Genomic DNA, 20,441 nt, shown 5'->3' with positions numbered 1-20,441 from the left:
GGGAGGCAGTGATTAAAAAGATAGAAGGGACGAGGAGGAAGAGTTTGTCTGAGACATGGGTAAATAAATAAGTCTAATTGTGTCCAATAGGGCATACATACCCTGTCTTCATGCAACAGGGCCAGGGTCTGGCTAGCATCCTCAGGGTTCTCTTCATTGTCCTCTAGGATGAAAGGACACCAGATCAACCTCCTATTGGAGTTTAGAGGTGTGTCTTCAGGCCTCCGGATGTGGACAACCACTTGATCCCTGAGAAGCATGTGGGTTAAGGTGTGTAATACCGCAGCTGTACACCACAGGATGTCGGTGACACCTTAAAAATGGGGAGGACGTACTCGTGGTAATGGCTTAAGCGGAATGTTATCAAATGCATCCAACACATGGTTTTCATGCGTTTGATGCCATTCCGTTCGCTCCAGCCATTATGAGCCATACTCCCCTCCGCAGCCTCCACTGCTGTACACATATCACAAAGTACTTTTAAAAATGGTCAAAACCAGGTAAAATGTATAGTTACTTAATTTATTTTACTTAACCTTTAACTACACGAAGCAGTAAGTGACCAACTGAAGTGTAATTATTGGGCAGAATGAAGAGGATACTGGATCTTGCTGCTGTGGCAGGTGAGCTGCCAGATGACCAGGTTGCCGGCTTCATCAACACATCCCAGCAGGGTGGAGTCCAGATGGGCGAAGGCCAGGTCTGTGACTGCACCAGTGAAGCCCTTCAGCAGGGTGCGCTCGGCAGACCCCAGGCTCAACACACGGATCATGGCCTGGTTGTTTGCTCCTGTACACAAGTACAAAACCTGAGTTTGCGAGCCAACTTCTGTCACATTCTGAATCAATCTGGATCTTTTGGTTTTACATGAAAAGCTTAGGCAGAGTTAAATACCCAGTGCTTGACTTCGGCAGGAACTGACCGGAGCGGAGTACCGGCACCTCAAATTTGTTACGGCTTGACCTCAAGCATCTCTTATAGAATACTAGCTCAAAAGTATGTTGGCGCTCCTGCACCTAAATATAAAGTATGAGTGTGGGCATGTTGTTTATAATTCTGTCATCACTATGATGTTGATTAAGTGCTTTAAATGACATAGGGAAATCAATACAGAAAAATGAATAGATCACAGGGGTCTTGGCAGTCACACTTGGGTTGGGCAATATTATGATAGAATCGTCTATATAAGATGATTGACAGCCATTGTCGATGGTGACGACATCATGATGTGACAGACGATAGTTTGACTGGCGCCACCCAAGCAAAGCAAAATGACAAGTCAATCTTGCTCTCTGACACCATCTTGTCTACCCGTTTAAAAAAAGTATTCTATAGTCCTCCTTCTCAGCACTCTCCATTCAATAGGCTATGAATGTGACTGAAGGATATGTTTTGTTTTATGCATGGCTTTCTCACAATGAAACAACGAACGTTACAGAATTCCATCTCAAAATGCTATTTGAATAGCTTAAAAATGTAAGGTAGCCAGAGGATTAATAATGAGAGAACGTAACAACTGTTCCCTGATGGAAGGAAACGAGATACAAGTCGCACGCTCGTGAGTCGCACGCTCGTGACTTAGGTTGAAAGATCTACAACCACGCCTGATAAGGCAAATTAAATCTGCACTTCACAAAATGGTGTTTTACCTCGTTTCCCCTCCTTCAGGGAACAGTAGTTATAGAACATATCAACTTTGGTACAACATACTATGGGGGAATATGATCACGCCCCAAGCCGACCCCAACTGATACTAAATGAAAACAGACAATGGTAAACCACCAAGACCTGACCCTGCCAGATGCGGAAGTCTGGGTATTGCCCAGACTAGAGGTTGACCGATTAAATCGGCATGGCCGATTCATTTGGGCCGATTTCAAGTTTTCATAACGATCTGTATTTTTGGATGTCGATTACATTGCACGGCAAGATGACCATCTGTTACGGAAGTGCAGCAAGGTAAGTTGCTAGCTAGCATTAAACCTATCTTATGGGTGATAATTTAACTGCATTCGTGAAAAAAAGCACTGTCGTTGCACCAATGTACCTAACCATAAACATCAATACCCTTCTTAAAAATCAATACACAAGTATATATATATTTTTAAACCTGAATATTTAGTTAAGAAATTAATGTTAGTACACAATATTAACTAGGGAAATTGTGCCACTTCGCTTGCGTTCTGTGCAAGCAGAGTCAAGGTTTTCGAAATTATGGTTTTTGGATTTTACCATATTAATGATCTACGGCTCGTATTTCTGTGTGTTTATTATATTATAATCAAGTCTATGATTTGATAGAGCAGTCTGAGCGGCGGTATGCAGCAGCAGGCTCGTAAGCATTCATTCAAACAGGACTTTCCTGCATTTGCACTGTTTATGTTTATGACTTCAAGCCTATCAACTCCCGAGATTAGGGTTGGCAATGCAAAAGTGCCTATAAGAACATCCAATAATCAAAGATGTATGAAATACAAATGGTAGAGCAAAATAGTCCTATAATAACCTCAACCTAAAACTTCTTACCTGGGAATATTGAAGACTCATGTTAAAAGGAACCACCAACTTTCATATGTTCTCATGTTCTGAGCAAGGAACTTAAACATGAGCTTTTTCTAACACTGTTTTTGCATTATTTAAACCAAATTGAAATGTTTCATTATTTATTTGAGACTAAATGGATATTTATGTATTATATTAAGTTAAAATAAAAAAGTGTTCATTGTTCATTCAGTATTACATAACATACATATATAAAATGGGCCGATTAATCGTATCTGCTTTTTTGAGCCAATAAAAACAGTAACGGCATTGAAAAATCATAATCGGTTGACCTCAAGCCCCAAGTGGCCTACACTGGCAGCAGTGACATCAAAGCAATAAAATCTTACTAAAAAGAGTGTGTTGACGCTTAACTCGCCAAGGCACAAATATCTCCTATAGTCAACCCTTTAAACAACTCCCAAGACGAGGCATAGAGAGAAATAGCTTATAAGGAGGACATAGCCATGAATTTCTGGGCGGCGGCCGCATGTGGACGCAACGTCACCTTAGTGGCCCGGGGCCCTAAGATCAGCAGTCGTGATCACCTTTTGGGATACAAGTCTGCCCATAGGAGCCACCTGACAATAGCAGAGGGTCCCACCATTGAAGTCACTGGCTTAGGCTGCGAGGAGCGTCCAGGTTGAGTGGCTAGAACTTAGCGTTGTAAGGGCAGCATCAACAATTGCCCTACGGGAACGACTTCCATCACAGATGGCGTCATCGTAAGTAAGGCATAGGCACTGGTGAAAATGCAGTGTGTGATCCAGATGAAATTTGACTAAGCAGGGCTGGAACCTGGACACCCCTCCGTGCTGATAGAAAAGCGTGATATAAGAGTGAGCTCAAGATGCAGAAAGTCAGACATCGTTTTCTGATTTCTTATGTAGCCTAGAAACGGACTATGGGACAGTAGTATTGGTGTGTAACACTGCTTGCCCCCTAGACTCTGCAATCTGCTGTAATAGCCGGCGGTTTATGAGCATTCAGAGGTTGTAGACGGAGGTGCTTGCTGAGGGCACGTAGGTCTGTAAGGGAATACCCCCCTGATTTGGACAAAAACAAATGGCGGGATATTGGCATTGGACAAACCATATACACGATGGTCAATACCACCCAATTTGGCGTTGATTCATGCAAAGTATATTGCAAATGCCATATGGCAATTGCCAATTGTAACACTTCAAAATTCCAATAGGGGGCGTGTGCGTTCCACCGGGGCATTTCATATTGCAAATGGCACCCAAGTCAACATCCAAAAGCCAAATTTTGAAAAATGAAATTTAAAAAAAAAAAAACTTAAAACCCCTTAAAAAAGTGCTTTCTGGACCTTTTTTCGAAATTCTTTCGAGTTTTTTGTCAATTACACATGTGTAAGAACTGTATGAGTATACTTTTGTCATCATATATATATATTTTTTAAGTACATGCGCATAAGGCATATGTTTTGTCCATTTGCAATATGATTTCATAGGAAGTCAAAAGTCAAGTCAAAAATGTCAAAATTTGGTAAAAAACTTCACACATCCTTAAAAAAGTGCTTTCTGGACCTTTTTTCAAAATTCTTTCGATTTTTGTGTCAATTACACATGTGTAAGAACTTTATCAACATACTTTATTATCATATATATATATTTTTTTACTTGTGCATAAGGCATATGTTTTCTCCATTTGGAATATGATTTCATAGGAAGTCAAAAGTCAAAAGTGTCAAAATTTGGTAAAAAACTTCATACATCCTTAAAAAAGTGCTTTCTTGACCTTTTTTCAAAATTCTTTCGATTTTTGTGTCAATAACACATGTATAAGAACTTTATCAACATACTTTAGTCATGCTTTATTATCATATTTTTTTTACTTGTGCATAAGGCATATGTTTTCTCCATTTGCAATATGATGTCATAGGAAGTCAAAAGTCAGTCAAAAGTAACGATTTTCCTCCGTGCAACTGATGATCTAAAATGTGCAACAAAATTTTTTTGATTTTTTTTGTTTATGTTTCCTTACTTTTTCAAAGTCACTGTGCATTTGCAATATGTTTTAATGGGCAGGTACCATCACGAATTTGTCATGCTCAAAATTCAAACTTTACTTTGCGCAAACTATACCTTGGTCAACTTGTATTACATATTTCTTTTTGTTTTACTTGTGCATAAGGCATATGTTTTCTCCATTTGCAATATGATGTCATAGGAAGTCAAAAGTCAAAGTCAAAAGTAAATATTTTCCTCCGTGCACCTGGTGATCTGAAATGTGCACCTGGTGACCTGAAATGTGCACCTGGTGATCTAAAATATGCAACTGGTAACCCAAAAAAAAAATTTTGGGATGTTTTTTTGTTTATGTTTCCTTACTTTTTCAAAGTCACTGTGCATTTGCAATATGTTTTAATGGGCAGGTACCATCACGAATTTGTCATGCTCAAAATTCAAGCTTGTGATCTAAAATATGCAGCTGGTTACCCAACATTTTTTGGGATGTTTTTTTGTTTATGTTTCCTTACTTTTTCAAAGTCACTGTGCATTTGCAATATGTTTTAATGGGCAGGTACCATCACGAATTTGTTTATCGAATTTGTTTGTTTCCTTACTTTTTCAAAGTCACTGTGCATTTGCAATATGTTTCAATGGGCAGGTACCATCACGAATTTGTCATGCTATAAAAATCTTGCAGGAATGTGAAATTGACTGGCCCGATGAACTCGGGATGGCTTTGCAGTGATTCTGGGTCATCTCAATCGCTCGTTTGGGTTGATTTCAGAATGTCGCTTTTGGTGATGTTTTTTCACTATAGGATCATATTGCAAATGTACAAGAGTCAAGTGGACAAGACTCCATCAGTCAATTAGATATCATTCTGACCACCAAACTGATACAAACTGACACCAAACCCACTTTTTCCAACTCGTTTAGTAGCCAACTATTACATACTTCAGAGCTGGCCCAAAATTCACAACGCCTTCGGTACAAACCATAAAAAAACCATAAAACACGTAGTTACGTTCTAGCTGCGGGTCCATTTCTTATGTTATGTGTTGGCCTAGCTGAGGCGACCCCGAATCCCGAGTTTCGGCTCGATAGGTCATTTGGTGTCCGAGAAAAACCCTAATTGGTGCTGAAAATCCACTTATTTCCATGCCTTGCTACGGGGTCCTTGAACGAGCTATCGGACAGAAACTTTGGGGTCCGTCTCTATGGGCCGAGCCGGTTTCAACGCACCTAGCCTTGTGTCTCTGAGACTTTTCTAAACGTCGTCATTTTCGTGATGCAAAAATGAATTGAAGTTATTCCAAATGTACGAGGCTGTTTCTCGGTCCGAGAACCGTCTAGAGCCACGTAACTCGCCACGCACCATGGCCCGGAGGTCTAGAACAGGTTTCTAAAGTTTCGGAACTCTAGGTCCGACCGTTCTTTTTTAGCTCCAACAAAGCTAACTATTGGAGCCACTGTCTGTCTCTACGCACCCCAATACGTCCCTCCATCCAAGTTGTGTTTTAGTGTGATTTTTTTTTCCTTTGATTTTTTTGGGGAAAAATGACTGATTTACAGTTCATGGGGGTTGCCTAATCACATATATGAAGTTTTGGACAGATCTGAATTTTTTAACCCTTCGAAACAGCCCCTGAGACACCAATTATGGCACTTCCGGTTGGCACAGGAAGTTATAAATCAACACATATCCTCATTGGGGTATGCTGTTACAGAATCCTGAGTTTTAAGTCCTTACGTTAAGAATTGACTGATCTACACAGGGTTGAATGCACTATGTCTATCAAACTGCATGCAGTGTATGGGTAAACACTTTTAGGGGCATTTTAACCACTTCCGGTTGGTCCAGGAAGCTTAGAGTCGACACAGGTAGACCTCATAGTGGCCTGATGGACTGGTACCGAAGACAGGTTCATACGGCATTCATAACCCACATAGGCCTCAGGTTGAAATTAGGGGTGCAGGCAATGTATTCCTATGGGGAGAGATGACACTAATCTGTGAGATCAAAAAACACTGTTTTACTGTTAAGGGTTAATGCCACACGGTCAAGGTTAGGCTTGTTGAGATCGGGAGGACCTTAGGAACATTCATGTGGTGGAATTTTTCTTCTCACCCTAACGGTTCTCTCACTGTCACTCAAAAGCAAATGACATTGTGGGGCAGGCTTCATTTTGGGCCTACTATTCTAATGGTCGGTTATTGTGTTATTTCAGAAAATCATAGAAAATCACAGAAATGTCGCAGAGCTCCGCAGCACACTTTAAAAAGATTCGTATGAACACCCTGCAACTGGATCTGTAACCGTTGAAAAAAAAAAACGCCTATTTGTGACCATCACCAATTTGTCATTGTTCCGTTTCTCTTAAATGACGATAGATAAATGGCTGGTTCTTTTTTTATTGACACCGGAGGCTCCTTGGCTTTGACCTGAAGTGGAAAAATAATTTCTCTACTTCCATTTTAAGCCTTTAATCCCAGACAAATGGCCGTAGCTCAAAAAACGTCGAGGCCTAGACGCCATCCCGTTCGGGGCCAACTGCCCGTTACGCCAACCCTACGCTCGCCAAGTTTCGGCTTCGAAATATTTTCAGTTTTTGAGATAAGGCCCCGTCGCGATTCGTGATGTTTTGCCAAATTGCCATATGATTCCGTATGCCATCTGGTGGGAGTGTCCGGGACGGCGGAAAAACGGTCCGAAACTTGTTTTTTTTTTTAAACGGAAACCGAACGTCCGACAAAGTTCATTCGACGACTTCCCGGTAGGTCCGGCCCTACCGCACGTCCCGACACCGACCGCGAATTTTACAAACGATTTCGGACGTCGGGTAAGGGACCGTACATTTGCAATATGGACTTTCTCACTGATCATACACGAAATGCCGAAATGTTCCCTTAAGGTATAGAATAGGATGCAAGTCATATCCCTTTTCGGGTACAGAAAAAAAAACAAAAAACAGCTATACCAGCTGTCCTGGATCTCCAACATAGAAACTCATCCGATATCCTCCAGTCTCCAGAAGCAGGCAATTTCCTCCCTCAAAACAGGCACAGTGGCCTCTGGAATAGCAATTAACACAGGTAACCCAGTATTGTGTCTTCAATATTATTCTACAATGTAGAAAAGAAAAACACTTGAATGAGTAGGTGTTCAAACTTGACTGGTACATACATTTTATGTCGCCCCCACTTCTAAAACCAAAGTTGCACCCCTGATAATAAATTACCTTGAATTCCTACTTTGGGGTGAATATAATTTATATGACATACATAATTTTTTGTTAACTCGTAAATATTAGCCTACAGCAAAGTGTGTTTAAATAATTTCTAACTTGTTAATTTCTGCTAGTTAGTTTTTGCTACCATGTGGGTTTTAGCTTGCTTGAGCCTGCTAACTGAGTGTTAATTCATCTATTTCCATACAGGTTTCATTTTAAACATTTATCTTACAAATTAGTTGTTTAATCTAACTGCTTAACTATTTATCTGTACATGGAATAGTATTTGTTGATTTTACCATTTAAAAAAAAATCTATACAGGAAAATGCCATCGGCACTATCTGATGTGTGGAGACATTTCACTGCAGCTAATGTAGAAGGAAGAGCTGTGTACATTTGAAAATACTGTGCCAAATCATGTGTGAAGAATGAAACAGAATTATCTGGACAAGTGCATAAAGTTCCCTCAGCGGTCACAACCTCTGACAAAAGTCCCTCTACTTCTATTCAAGGTGAAAATGATGAATCAGACACCTTATCGATAGCAACAGCTCATGGTCCTCCTGGAATCAGAAGTTTTTTTTGACTCAATGAACATAGTCAGAGGAATGCTGATGAATGTCTTGCTCAAGCTGTGTATGCAACTGGTTCACCTCTGATGCTCACAGGCAATGTGTATTGGAAGAGATTTTATGTTCATTGCCCAGCATACATCCCTCCAACCAGAATGCTTTATCTTCTCATCTGCTGGATGCAGAGTTCAAGTGAAGGTTAGGCAAATCATAGAGAAAGCAGACTGTATTGCAATCATCTCTAATGGGTAGTCGAATGTTTGTGGGTAAGGAATAATTAACTACATCTCCATTGCAGATGAGCTGAAGGCAGTCATCAACGACCTTGGACCACAGAAGGTATTTGTACTGGTGACAGACAATGCTGCGAACAGGAAGGCTGCTTGGTCTAAAATAGAGGAATCCACCTTCACATCACACTCATTGGCTGTGCTGCTCATGCATTGAATCTGCTCCTCAAGGACGTCATGGCACTGAAAACAATGGATACACTCTACAAGAGAGCCAAGGAAATGGTTAGGTAAGCGAAGGGTCATCAAGTTATAGGAGCAATCTACCTCACCAAGCTAAGTGAGAAGAACAAGAGCAGCACATTGAAGATGCCCAGCAAAACCCATTGGGGTGGTGTTGTCATCATGTTTGACAGTCTCCTGGAGGGGAAGGAGTCTCTCCAAGAAATTGTCATATCATAGTCTGCCGAAATGGACAGCCCCATCAAGAGGATCCTCCTTGATGATGTATTTTGAGAGAGAGTGGTGGAAATCTATAGCAGTAGCCATTGTACGGATTAAGGGAGACAATGCCATCCTGTCTGACTTTCAGACTCCACTTGCAGATGTAAGGGAAGAAATCCGTACTGCCCTGCCCATTTCATTGTTGCTGCAAGCAGAGGAAACTGCAGTTTTGAAATACATCAAAAAGAGTGAAGAATTCTGCCTGAAGCCCATACACACCGCAGCGTATATGTTGGACCCCAAGTATGCTGGCAAGAGCATCCTGTCTGATGCAGAGATCAACAAGGCCTATGGCATTATCACTACCGTGTCTCGCCACCTTGGCTTGGATGAGGGCAAGGTTCTTGGCAGTCTGGCGAAGTACATTTCCAAGCAAGGGCTTTGGGATGGAGATGCAATATGGAAGTCGTGCCAACATATCTCAGCCACCTGGTAGAAGAGACTTTGTGGATCTGAGGCTCATTCCCCTGTTGCCTCCATCATCCTCCAAATCCGACTAAATCATTTTACAGATTGAGCGATGCAATGGATCATTGGGGATCATTCAATATTCCCTTTGTTTTGTTGTTCAGTGATCCCATGTGAAGAGTCAACTTATAATTCTTTTTTTTCTATTGGAAGGATTTCATAATTTCCAATGGAAAACACATCTACATTTAAATGGTATTAATTTGCATACATTCCTGTTAATTCCCACAGAAAATGTTCCCCTCTGAATATTCCTCTAGCCATAAAACACCCTTCTACCCTCACACTGCACCCAGAATGTCAGCTTCAATGTATGAGCAGCAATGTGTATAGACAGGCTTGCGTTGTTATTATTAGCTGTGTTTTTCAATAATGAGGAATAATTCACTTTCTCTGGTCATAGGAGCAACATGAATTTGTTGAGTCCGAAATAATGTGTAATCCTTCAGTTAAGCCAAATATTTAAGAGAATCACATTTTAGCTCCCTCTCTCACCACCCACAACCTCTCCTCTTGTACTTCTCTGCCTGTGTGTGCGCTGTTGCTGTTACTTCTGTCGCAGACAGCTTTTCTTCTCACTCGTTTGCAGTAGAACGAAGTGGAAAAAGTCACTAAATGCTATAAAAACCAAAGAAACCCTAGGTTTCAAAACTCAAAGGCAGCCTGGAAAGTAGCTGAATTTGTCACTAGACTCAATAAAATTAGCAGGAGGGTTCTGAAAAACTAAATAAATATAGCGACAAAGTTGCTAAATTGGCAACATTGTTTTTTGGTCAGCCTTTGCAGAGGGAGAGAGGTGACGGACAGTCTGACGGTAAAATTAAGTACATTACTTAAATTTATGCTCACTCAACTGCCATCATGTGCACGCCACAAAGACACACAGGTTGTGCTCCTCCACCAGAAAGGAACATTGGAAAATACTTGCCATTGCCTGCACTTAGCCTCTGCCCAGGTTTTCCAAAACATTATCTTTCATCATGATGTTGCAGTCGATTTCGCACTTTTGACCGTCTTAATTTTAGGGGCAATAGCAATGTATATCACAATCTTTTGTGGACATGATAGTGATAGCCAAACCCTAAGTTATAGACAAAAGCAAAGATAAATCAAATCTAATTACTTCAAAACCACTGTTAATCAAACAAAGAAATGCATGTTCCTGTAACCTTGGCAACACCATGCTATTTTTGCATCTTTTTTTTGTCTGGCAGAAAGCTACACTACATTACCAAAAGTATGTGGACACCTGCTTGGCATTCCAAAATCATGGGCATTAATACGGAGTTGGTCCCCCTTTGCTGCTTTAACAGCCTCCACTCTTCTGGGAAGGCTTTCCACTAGATATTGTATAAGTGCCGTCAGGCAATTAGGCCTGGTGTTCCAATTCATCCCAAAAGTACACCCCAGATAGATACTACAAAGGCGTCGGTGCAGACACAGATGGCCGCTTCGCGTTCTTAGGAAACTATGCAGTATTTTGTTTTTTTATGTATTATTTCTTACCCCAGGAAATCTTAAGTCTTATTACATACAGCCGGGAGGAACTATTGGATATAAGAGCAACGTCAACTTACCAACATTACGAACAGGAATACGACTTTCCCGAAGCGGATCCTCTGTTTGGACCACCACAAAGGACAATGGATCAGAACCCAGCAGGCAACACAAAACAACGGCGCAGCAGAAGGGGCAGAAGGAGCGGTCTTCTGGTCAGGCTCCATAGACGGGCACTTTGCCAAATGCTCCCGAGTATAGTACTCGCCAATGTCCAGTCTCTTGACAACAAGGTAGATGAAATCAGAGCAAGAGTTGTCTTCCAGAGCGACATCAGAGATTGTAACGTTCTTTGTTTCACGGAAACATGGCTCACTCTGAATACGTTATCAGAGTCGGTGGCCACCTGGTTTCTTCACGCTGACAGAAACAAACATCTCTCTGGTAAGAAGAAGAAGGGGGTGTATGCCTTATGATTAACGAGTCGTGGTGTGATCATAACAATATACAAGTACTCAAGTCCTTTTGTTCACCCAACCTAGAATTCCTTACAATCAAATGCCGACAGCATTACGTACCAAGAGAAATCTCTTCGATTATAATCACAGTCATGTATAACCCCCCCAAGCAGACACATCAACGCCCTTGAAAGAACTTCATTGGACTCCATGCAAACTGGAAACCACATCCTGAGGCTGCATTTATTGTAGTTGGGGATTTTAACAAGGCTAATCTGAAAACGAGGCTCACAAAATTTTATCAGCACATAGAATGCTCGACCCGGGATGGAAAAATTCTGGATCATTGTTATTCTAACTTCTGCGAAGCATACAAAGCCCTCCCTTGTCCTCCTTTCAGCAAATCTGACCACGACTCAATTTAGTTGCTATAGGCTGTATAGACAGAAACTAAAACAGGAAACACCTGTGCTCAGGTCTGTTCAACGCTGGTCTGACCAATCTGATTCCACGCTTCAAGATTGCTTTGATCAATTGGACTGGGATATGTTCTGGATAGCATCGAACAACATTGATGTACACTCTGATTCAGTAAGCAAGTTTATTAGCAAGTGCATCGGTGATGTTGTACCCACAGAAACAGTGAAAACATTCCACAACCAGAAACTGTGGATTGATGACAGCATTCGCGCAAAACTGAAAGCTTGAATCACTGCTTTTAATCAGGGCAAGATAACCGGAAACATGACTGAATACAAACAGTGTAGCTATTCCCTCCGCAAGGCAATCAAACAAGCTAAGTGTCAGTATAGAGACAAAGTAGAGTCACAATTCAACGGCTCAGACACAAGAGGTATGTGGCAGGGTCTACAGTCAATCAAAACAAGCCCCGTCACGGACCACGATGTCTTGCTCCCAGACAACCTAACAACTTCTTTGCTCGCTTTGAGGACAATACAGTGCCACTTACAAGGCCCACTACCAAAACCTGAAGACTCTCCTTCACCGCAGCCAACGCGAGTGAAACATTTAAACATTAACCCTCGCAGGGCTGCCGGCCCAGACGGCATCCCTAGCCTCGTCCTCAAGTTTGCGCAGACCAGCTGGATGCGTTTACAGACATATTCAATCAATCCCTATCCCAGTCTACTGTTCCCACATGCTTCAAGAGGACCACCACTGTTCCTGTTCCCAAGAAAGCTAAGGTAACTGAGCTAAACGACTAGCGCCCGGTAACACTCACTTCCGTCATCATCGAGTGCTTTGAGAGACTAGTCAAGGATCATATCACCTCCACCCTACCTGACACCCTAGACCCACTCCAATTTGCTTTCCGCCACAATAGGTCCACAGACGCAATCACACTGCCCTATCCCATCTGGACAAGAATAATATCTATGTAAGAATGCTGTTCATCGACTACAGCTCAGCATTTAACACCATAGTACTCTCCAAACCCGTCATTAAGCTCGAGACCCTGGGTCTCGACACCGCCCTGTGCATCTCGGTCCTGGACTTTGACGGGCCGCCCCCAGGTGGTGAGGGTAGGAAACAACATCTCCCCGCTGATCCTCAACAAAGAAGCCCCACAAGGGTGCTTTCTCAGCCCTCTCCTGTACTCCCTGTTCAACCATGACTGTGTGGCCATGCATGCCTCCAACTCAATCATCAAGTTTGCAGACAACACTACAGTGGTAGGCTTGATCACCAACAACGACGAGACGGCCTACAGGGAGGAGGTGAGGGCCCTCGGAGTGTGGTGTCAGGAAAATAACCTCACACTCAATGCCAACAAAACAAAAGGAGATGATTGTGGACTTCAGGAAACAGCAGAGGGAGCACCCCCCTATCCACATCGACGGGACAGTAGTGGGGAAGGTGGAAAGTTAAGTACCTCGGTGTTACACATCACGGACAAACTGAATTGGTCCACCCACACAGACAGCGTTGGGAAGAAGGTGCAACAGCGCCTCTTCAACCTCAGGAGCCTGAAGAAATTTGGCTTGTCACCAAACACACTCAAACTTTTACAGATGCACAATCGAGTGTCCTGTAGAGCTGCATCACCGCCTGGTACGGCAACTGCTCCGCCCACAACCGCAAGGCTCTCCAGAGGGTAGTGAGGTGTGCACAACGCATCACCAATGGCAAACTACCTGCCCTCCAGGACAACTACAGCACCCGATGTCACAGGAAGGCCAAAAAGAGCAATGTGCACAACGCATCACCAATGGCAAACTACCTGCCCTCCAGGACAACTACAGCACCAGATGTCACAGGAAGGCCAAAAAGAGCAAAGGACAACAACCACCCGAGCCACTGCCTGGTCACCCCGCTATCAGCCAGAAGGCGAGGTCAGTACAGGTGCATCAAAGCTGGGACCGAGAGACTGAAAAACAGCTTCTCTCTCAAGGCCATCAGACTGTTAAACAGCCATCACTAACATTGAGTGGCTGCTGCCAACATACTGACTCAAATCTCTAGCCACTTGAATAATTAAAAATGGGATGTAATAAATGTATCACTAGTCACTTTAAACAATGTCACTTTATATAATGTTTACATACCCTACATTACTCATCTCATATGTAAATAGTGTGCTATATACCATCTAGCCTATGCCGTTCGGCCATCGCTCATCCATATATTTATGTATACATATTCTTCTTCATTCCTTTACACTTGTGTGTATATAAGGTAGTTGCTGTGAAATTGTTAGATTATATTTTAGATATTACTGCATGGTCGGAACTAGAAGCACTAGCATTTCGCTACACTCGCATTAACATCTGCTTACCATGTGTATGTGACCAATAAGATTTGATGTGGTTAAGGTCAGGGCTCTGTGTAGGCTAAAAAGTCAACAAACCATTTCTGTACGGACTTCGCTTTGTGCCCGAGGGCATTGTCATGCTGAAACAGGAACGGGCCTTCCCCAAACTGTTGCCAAAGCTGGAAGTACAGAATCGTCTAGAATGTCATTGTATGCTGTAGTGTTAAGATTTCCCTTCACTGGAACTAAGGGGCCTAGACACAACAACGAAAAACAGCTCCAGATCATTATTACACCCACCCAGCCAACGCTTTACATTGCGCGTGGTGATCTTAGGCTTGTGAACTGCTGCTCGGCCATGACTCGACTAACCTGTGGCCCCGCACATTGACTCTGTACCGGTACCACCTGTATATAGCCTTGTTACTGTTATTTTATTGTTGCCCTAATCATTTGTTATTTCTCTATTTTCTAGATTTTTTTTAAACTTCAGTTTGAGTAAATACTTAAACACATTTTCTCTTCAAATTGCAAAACCTCTTGGGGCTAGGGGGCAGAATTTTCACTATTGGATAAATAGCGTGCCCAATTTCAACTTCCTGCTACTCATGCCAAGAATATAAGATATGCATATTATTCATAAATTTGGTTAGAAAACACTGAAGTTTCTAAAACTGTTTGAATCATGTCTGAGTATGATAGATAGATAGATAGATATTGTGCCTCTCTGTTCCAAGTTGTCATTGCCCAGGGATATTTCTTAGGAACGTGTTTTCAGTTCCTACCACTTCCACTGGATGTCACCAGTCTTTGGAATTTTGTTGAGGTTATTCCTTTGTGCAGTGAATAAGTAGGCCAACTAGGAACTGGGTAACACTTTTGTGAGTTGCGCAAGACGTGAAAAGTATCGCTGGTTTGTTTTCATTCCTGTATTGAACACAGAATGCCCCGTCTACAATTTGATCGATTATTAACGTTTAAAAATACCTAAAGTTGTATTACAAAAGTAGTTTGAAATATTTTGGCAAAGTTTATAGGCAACTTTTGAAATTTTTGTAGTGACGTTGCGTTTTTTGTAAGCGGTTTTTTTCTGGATCAAACGCACTTTATAAATGGACATTTTGGATATCTATATGGACAGAATTAATCAAACAAAAAGACCAATTGTGATGTTTATGGGACATATTGGAGTGCCAACAAAAGAAGCTTGTCAAAGGTAATGCATGTTTTATATTTTATTTCAGCGTTTTGTGTAGCGCCTGCAGGGTTGAAATATGCTAACCCCTTTGTTTACTGCTGGTGTTATCATTAGATAATAGCTTCTTATGCTTTCGCCGAAAAGCATTTAAAAAATCTGACATGTTGGCTGGATTCACAACGAGTGTAGCTTTAATTGAGTATCTTACATGTGTGATTTCTATAGTATTTTTATTTGAATCTGGCGCTCTGCATTTTCCCTGGCAATTGGCCAGTTGAGACATTTGCGTCCCGCCTATCCCAAAGAGGTTTTAAGGGCTTTTAAGTAAGCATTTCACTGTAAGGTCTACACATGTTGTATTCGGCGCATGTACAAATACAATTTGATTTAACTTTGCGGCTGAGCTGTTGCTGCTCCTAGAAGTTTCCACTTCACAATAAAAGAACTTGCAGTTGACCGTAGCAGCTTTAGCAGGGCAGAAATTTGACTAACTAACATGTTGGAAAGGTGGCATCCCATGTCAGTGCCACACTGAAATTTACTGAGCTCTTCAGTATGGGCCATTCTATTGCCATTGTTTGTCTATGGAGATTGCATGGCTGTGTGGTCGATTCTATATACCGGCCAGCAATGGGTGTGGCTGAAATAGCCGAATCCACTCATTTGAAGGGGTACACGTATATATATATTTTTTTAAGTTTGTGGTTTTCAAGGCATAGAAATCTGAATGGAACAGAGGTCAGAGTAAGCCATTTGTGTGATCAATCTTGTTATTGTTTCACCAGAACAAGTGCTTAAATGAGGCAAAACTGATTTTGGGTGTATTTCCTGCTAATAAAGTTTGCTGCTGACACCCCAGCAATCCATCACTGCACTGCCTAGTTAAGCCAAATAAATAGTCAACTGGACTTCCAGAATGTCAGACATTGGCCTGGAGAGGACTGACAAATTTGTACAAATAAAATGGCAATATATATGTTTCCACACTCACCTCGGATTGCATACGCCAGGTATGAGTTAGAAACTGCAATCAGGTTGCCGTAGTAATGCTTGTGCTCCCAGTCGTACTTGGCGACAGGCTGGATTTTTACCTGCATGGAACAAGAGAAAGAGTTCAAATTAGGGACCCATATTTACAGAGAGCAACATAGACTAGCCAAGAAAAATGTGTATTAGGTTAACATGATAGATATACAACCAATGGTAGTAAGCTCTACACAGTAGACTGCTCTGTAATGAATTGCTTAGCTACCTAGCGATATCTGGACTTGAGATACAGCCAACCTTTGCCTAAAAAAAACTAGCTTTCCATTGTTTTCATCTGTCAATATTTGTGGTGACCCTGGTGTTTCTGCCAGAGGCATTTCTATGTTCTCAAGGACAGAACGGGGAACATAAAATGTTTAAATGCCCAGTACAGTAGTTCTCAATAAGAAATAATTTCTCTAACAATTGAGTACACTAAGTCAAAGGTATGTGGACACCCCTTCAAATTAGTGGATTCAGCTATTTCAGCCATACCCGTTGCTGACAGGTGTATAAAATGAGCACACAGCCATGCGACCTCAATTGACAAACATTGGCAGTAGAATGGCTGGTACTGAAGAGCTCTGTGACTTTCAAAGTGGCACCGTCATAGGATGCCACCTTTCCACAAGTCAGTTAGTCAAATTTCTGCCCTGCTAGAGTTGTTCTGGTCAACTAAGTGCTGTTATTGGTAAGTGGAAACGTCTGGGGCAACAAGGGGCTCAGCCGCGGAGTGGTAGGCCAAACAAGCGCACAGAACGGGACTGCCGTGTGCTGAAACTAGTAAAAATTGTCTCGCTTCGGCTGCAACCCTCACTACCGAGTCCCAAACTGACTCGAAGCAACGTCAGCACAGAACTGTTTGTCTGGAGCGTCATGAAATGCGTTTCCATGGCGGAGCAGCTGCACACAAGCCTACAATCACAATACGCAATGCCAAGAGTTGGCTGGAGTGGTGTAAAACTCGGCACCATTGGACTCTGGAGCAGTGGAAATGCGTTCGCAGGAATGATGACTCACGATTTACCATCTGGCACTCCGATGGACAAATCTGGGTTTAGCGGATGCCAGGAGAAAGCTTAGTGCCACACTAAGTGCCACACCCGAAAGCATAGTGACAACTGTAAAGTTTGATGGAGGAGGAATAATGGTTTGGGGCTGTTTTTCATGGTTCGGGCTAGGCCCCTTAGTTCCAGTGACGGGAAATCTTAACGTTACAGCATACAATGACATTCTAGACGAATTTGTGCTTCCAACTTTCAGAAACAGTAGTTTGGGGAAGGCCCATTCCGATTTCAGCATGACAATGTCCCCGTGCACAAAGCAAGGTCCATAAAGAAATGGTTTGTCGAGATAGGTATGGAAGACTGGCCTAGACAGAGCCCTAACCTCAACCCCATCAAACACCTTTGGGATGAATTGGAACGCCGACTGCGTGCCAGGCTTAATCGCCCAATCTCACTAATGCTCGTGGCTGAACAAAAACAAGTCCCAGCAGCAATGTTCCAACATCTAGTGGAAAGCCTTCCCTGAACAGTGTCGGCTGTTACAGTAACAAAGGGTGGGACCAACTCCCTATTAATGCCCATTATTTTGGAATGAGATGTTTGACGAGCAGGTGTCCACATACATTTGGTCATGTAGTGTAACTTAGTGTAATAGTTTTCCATTTAAAATCGTCAGAAATGATTGCACAAAAATCAGTTTAGCAAAACATTTCTCAAGCTAAAATTGCTAGGACTGTCTTGATATTTATTATCCCCATTAGCCGACGCCTATGGAAACAGCTAGTCTTACTGGGATCTGACAAATGAAAAATACAGCGACAAAAAAACTTTAGATACATTAAAAAAAAACTTAACATGTAGACACTCATCAGCTATTGCACAAGTATGATACAAAACACATGAAAAACTAAATTGACTGTACTGGGTCTTTAATCCTTAAAGTCTTACCTTGTTGCTGCCACGGGCCTTGCTGTCAATGCTTGAGTCTCGACTGGCCACAATTTCAACATTGTTGGATGTGATGGGAATGCAAGTGGAGCCATCATCCCCAGAGAGGCAGCTGGTAAAGAAACCAAATACAATGTTTCCAAACTGGGTACTAGATCTCCTTAAAAGATCTAGATGGAACATTATTAATCAATGGGACATAGCACTTAGCAAGGTCCCAACGTTGCTTTACAATTGTATAAAGAAAAAACAGGCGTAAACTAAGACTCAACAACATGAACAAAGCTGGAGGGAGGGGGGAGGAATACAAACCCTGTTTAGAGTAAGGGACAGGATACCAACCCGGTTTAGGGTAAGGTACAGGTTTAGGGTAAGGTTGTGCGCAATATGGTGAAGGGGCAGACATTGGGTTCAACATTTAATCAACCCAAATGATTTTCACAGCATACCAAATGTGAATTTCTATAGCTGAGAAATATGTGCATGCAGAGAAAAATACAACATAATAAAGTAGACGTAACATTACTACTTACATTATCTGGCACTCTTGGGTATTCATGTTCTCTGAATTAGGGCCTGTGGATTCATCCATCGTTGACCTGTTGCCAGCTCCCGGCAGAAGTCCATTCAATTCGCCATTGAAAGATGTTTTTCTTTGGCTCTCACATGGAGATGCGTCTACGAAAACAACCACCTGTGAGTAACTGGATATCACCAAACGAAGACATCTTAAAGCCCTATTATTAAAAAGTATGCGTTTAGTAGAGAAGGGGAATTTCGTGCCACCAGGAAACCCATTCTTAATGCTGAACTTCGACGACTGATGTTTCATCGCTTCCAAAGAAACTAGGCAACCTCGTGCGGTATGATTTGGTACTTGCTGCCTAATTATTTAGTTACCTACCTAGCCAGTTACTCATCATTAATTAATTAACCTTATGTAGGTAGCATTTGCTCACTTCCAAACGCCAACCAGCTAGCTAGCTATGCAAAGTACGCTAGTTTGATAACGAACGTTGCATTGCTAACTACCAAACAAGCAAACAAACAACCTGTAAGTCAGTAATGTTAGTTAGCCAACATCCTTTAACGTTGTAAGCTACTTATCTAGGTAGCTAATTACCTAGCTAACGTTACCTTGAATGGTTTTGCTAGCTAGCCGTGATGCAACATGCGAAATAAACACTAACGTTAAAATATTGTAAGTTTCATATTTTAACTAGTTACTGCGAGCAACCATTGTCACTTCGCTAACTAAACTAGCCTAGCTAGCAGTCCAGCTTACTAATATGTTCGCAAGTTGTAAATTAGCGGACGTAAGCTAACTATCTTAAGCCACATTTTCACACGTAATTAACGTAAACTAGCTAGCTTCGAATGTGAACACGCTTAGCTAGTTTGCATTTTGCAGCTAGAAAGCTAACGTTAGCTAGGTAGAACTTTAAAGGGCTAGGTAACGTTAGCTTGTAATGCGGCCTAAAAGCCTTTATCCACCTTTTCTTTCCCGGTAAACTTACCTACGTTGTTCCCGGGTCTATCCAACTTTAATATGTCACGAAGATGCTGGGTTGCACCCTCTATATCTATGTTTGAATTTGAAGCCATAGGTAAGGGATAGGGGGAAACGGATTCGTCAGAGGGGAGCGAAATTATTTATATTTTCGTTCTATGCTGTTAGTTTTGTGAAGCAGGCAAGTATAACTAAGCACTTCTGGGTCACGGATTTTCTTGGATTCCTTCAAAATAAGAGTCCCATCCCGTATACTTTAATAATTACGGCGAAAATGTGCCAATTATTCTGGCTAGCTTCTTTAACGTAGTTCGTTATCCAACACTACAAACTAGGTGTTCATGCATTTCTCACCCTCCACGGCACTAATAAAATAATGCTACGTCATAGAAAATACATTCAGATTCTATACACAGAAAACAGCATGAGCTAATAAAAATGCTTTGTGCTCATCTCAAATATGCGGAAGCCCTTCTTGAACCCTGCTGAAAACCAATAAACA

The 20,441-nt window shown here is 41.9% G+C and overlaps 1 protein-coding gene across 3 annotated transcripts in view; it reads right to left on the bottom strand.

The window, feature by feature from the left end:
• The window catches only part of LOC110520482 (enhancer of mRNA-decapping protein 4), a 38,792-nt gene extending 18,518 nt beyond the window's left edge, over positions 1 to 20,274 (bottom strand). The window contains exons 1-6 of one of the 3 annotated variants that reach the window (XM_021597842.2): positions 19,947 to 20,274; positions 18,963 to 19,107; positions 18,430 to 18,541; positions 16,440 to 16,539; positions 603 to 789; positions 102 to 249 (exon numbers count right to left, since the gene is read on the bottom strand). In XM_021597842.2, the coding sequence (XP_021453517.2) occupies positions 102 to 249; positions 603 to 789; positions 16,440 to 16,539; positions 18,430 to 18,541; positions 18,963 to 19,107; positions 19,947 to 20,034 (780 nt within the window). In that variant the 5' untranslated portion in view covers positions 20,035 to 20,274. Of the gene's footprint in view, positions 1 to 101; positions 250 to 602; positions 790 to 16,439; positions 16,540 to 18,429; positions 18,542 to 18,962; positions 19,108 to 19,566; positions 19,777 to 19,946 lie in introns of those variants that run through there. The other 2 variants (XM_021597833.2, XM_021597852.2) reach the window with 2 other exon arrangements.
• Between the last annotated feature and the right edge of the window lie 167 nt (positions 20,275 to 20,441).

This window comes from Oncorhynchus mykiss, chromosome 1, assembly GCF_013265735.2.
Source record: "Oncorhynchus mykiss isolate Arlee chromosome 1, USDA_OmykA_1.1, whole genome shotgun sequence".
NCBI classification, from domain to species: domain Eukaryota; kingdom Metazoa; phylum Chordata; class Actinopteri; order Salmoniformes; family Salmonidae; genus Oncorhynchus; species Oncorhynchus mykiss.
The sequence above is the reverse complement of the archived record's forward strand: the minus strand, read 5'-3'. Positions and strand labels throughout refer to the sequence as shown.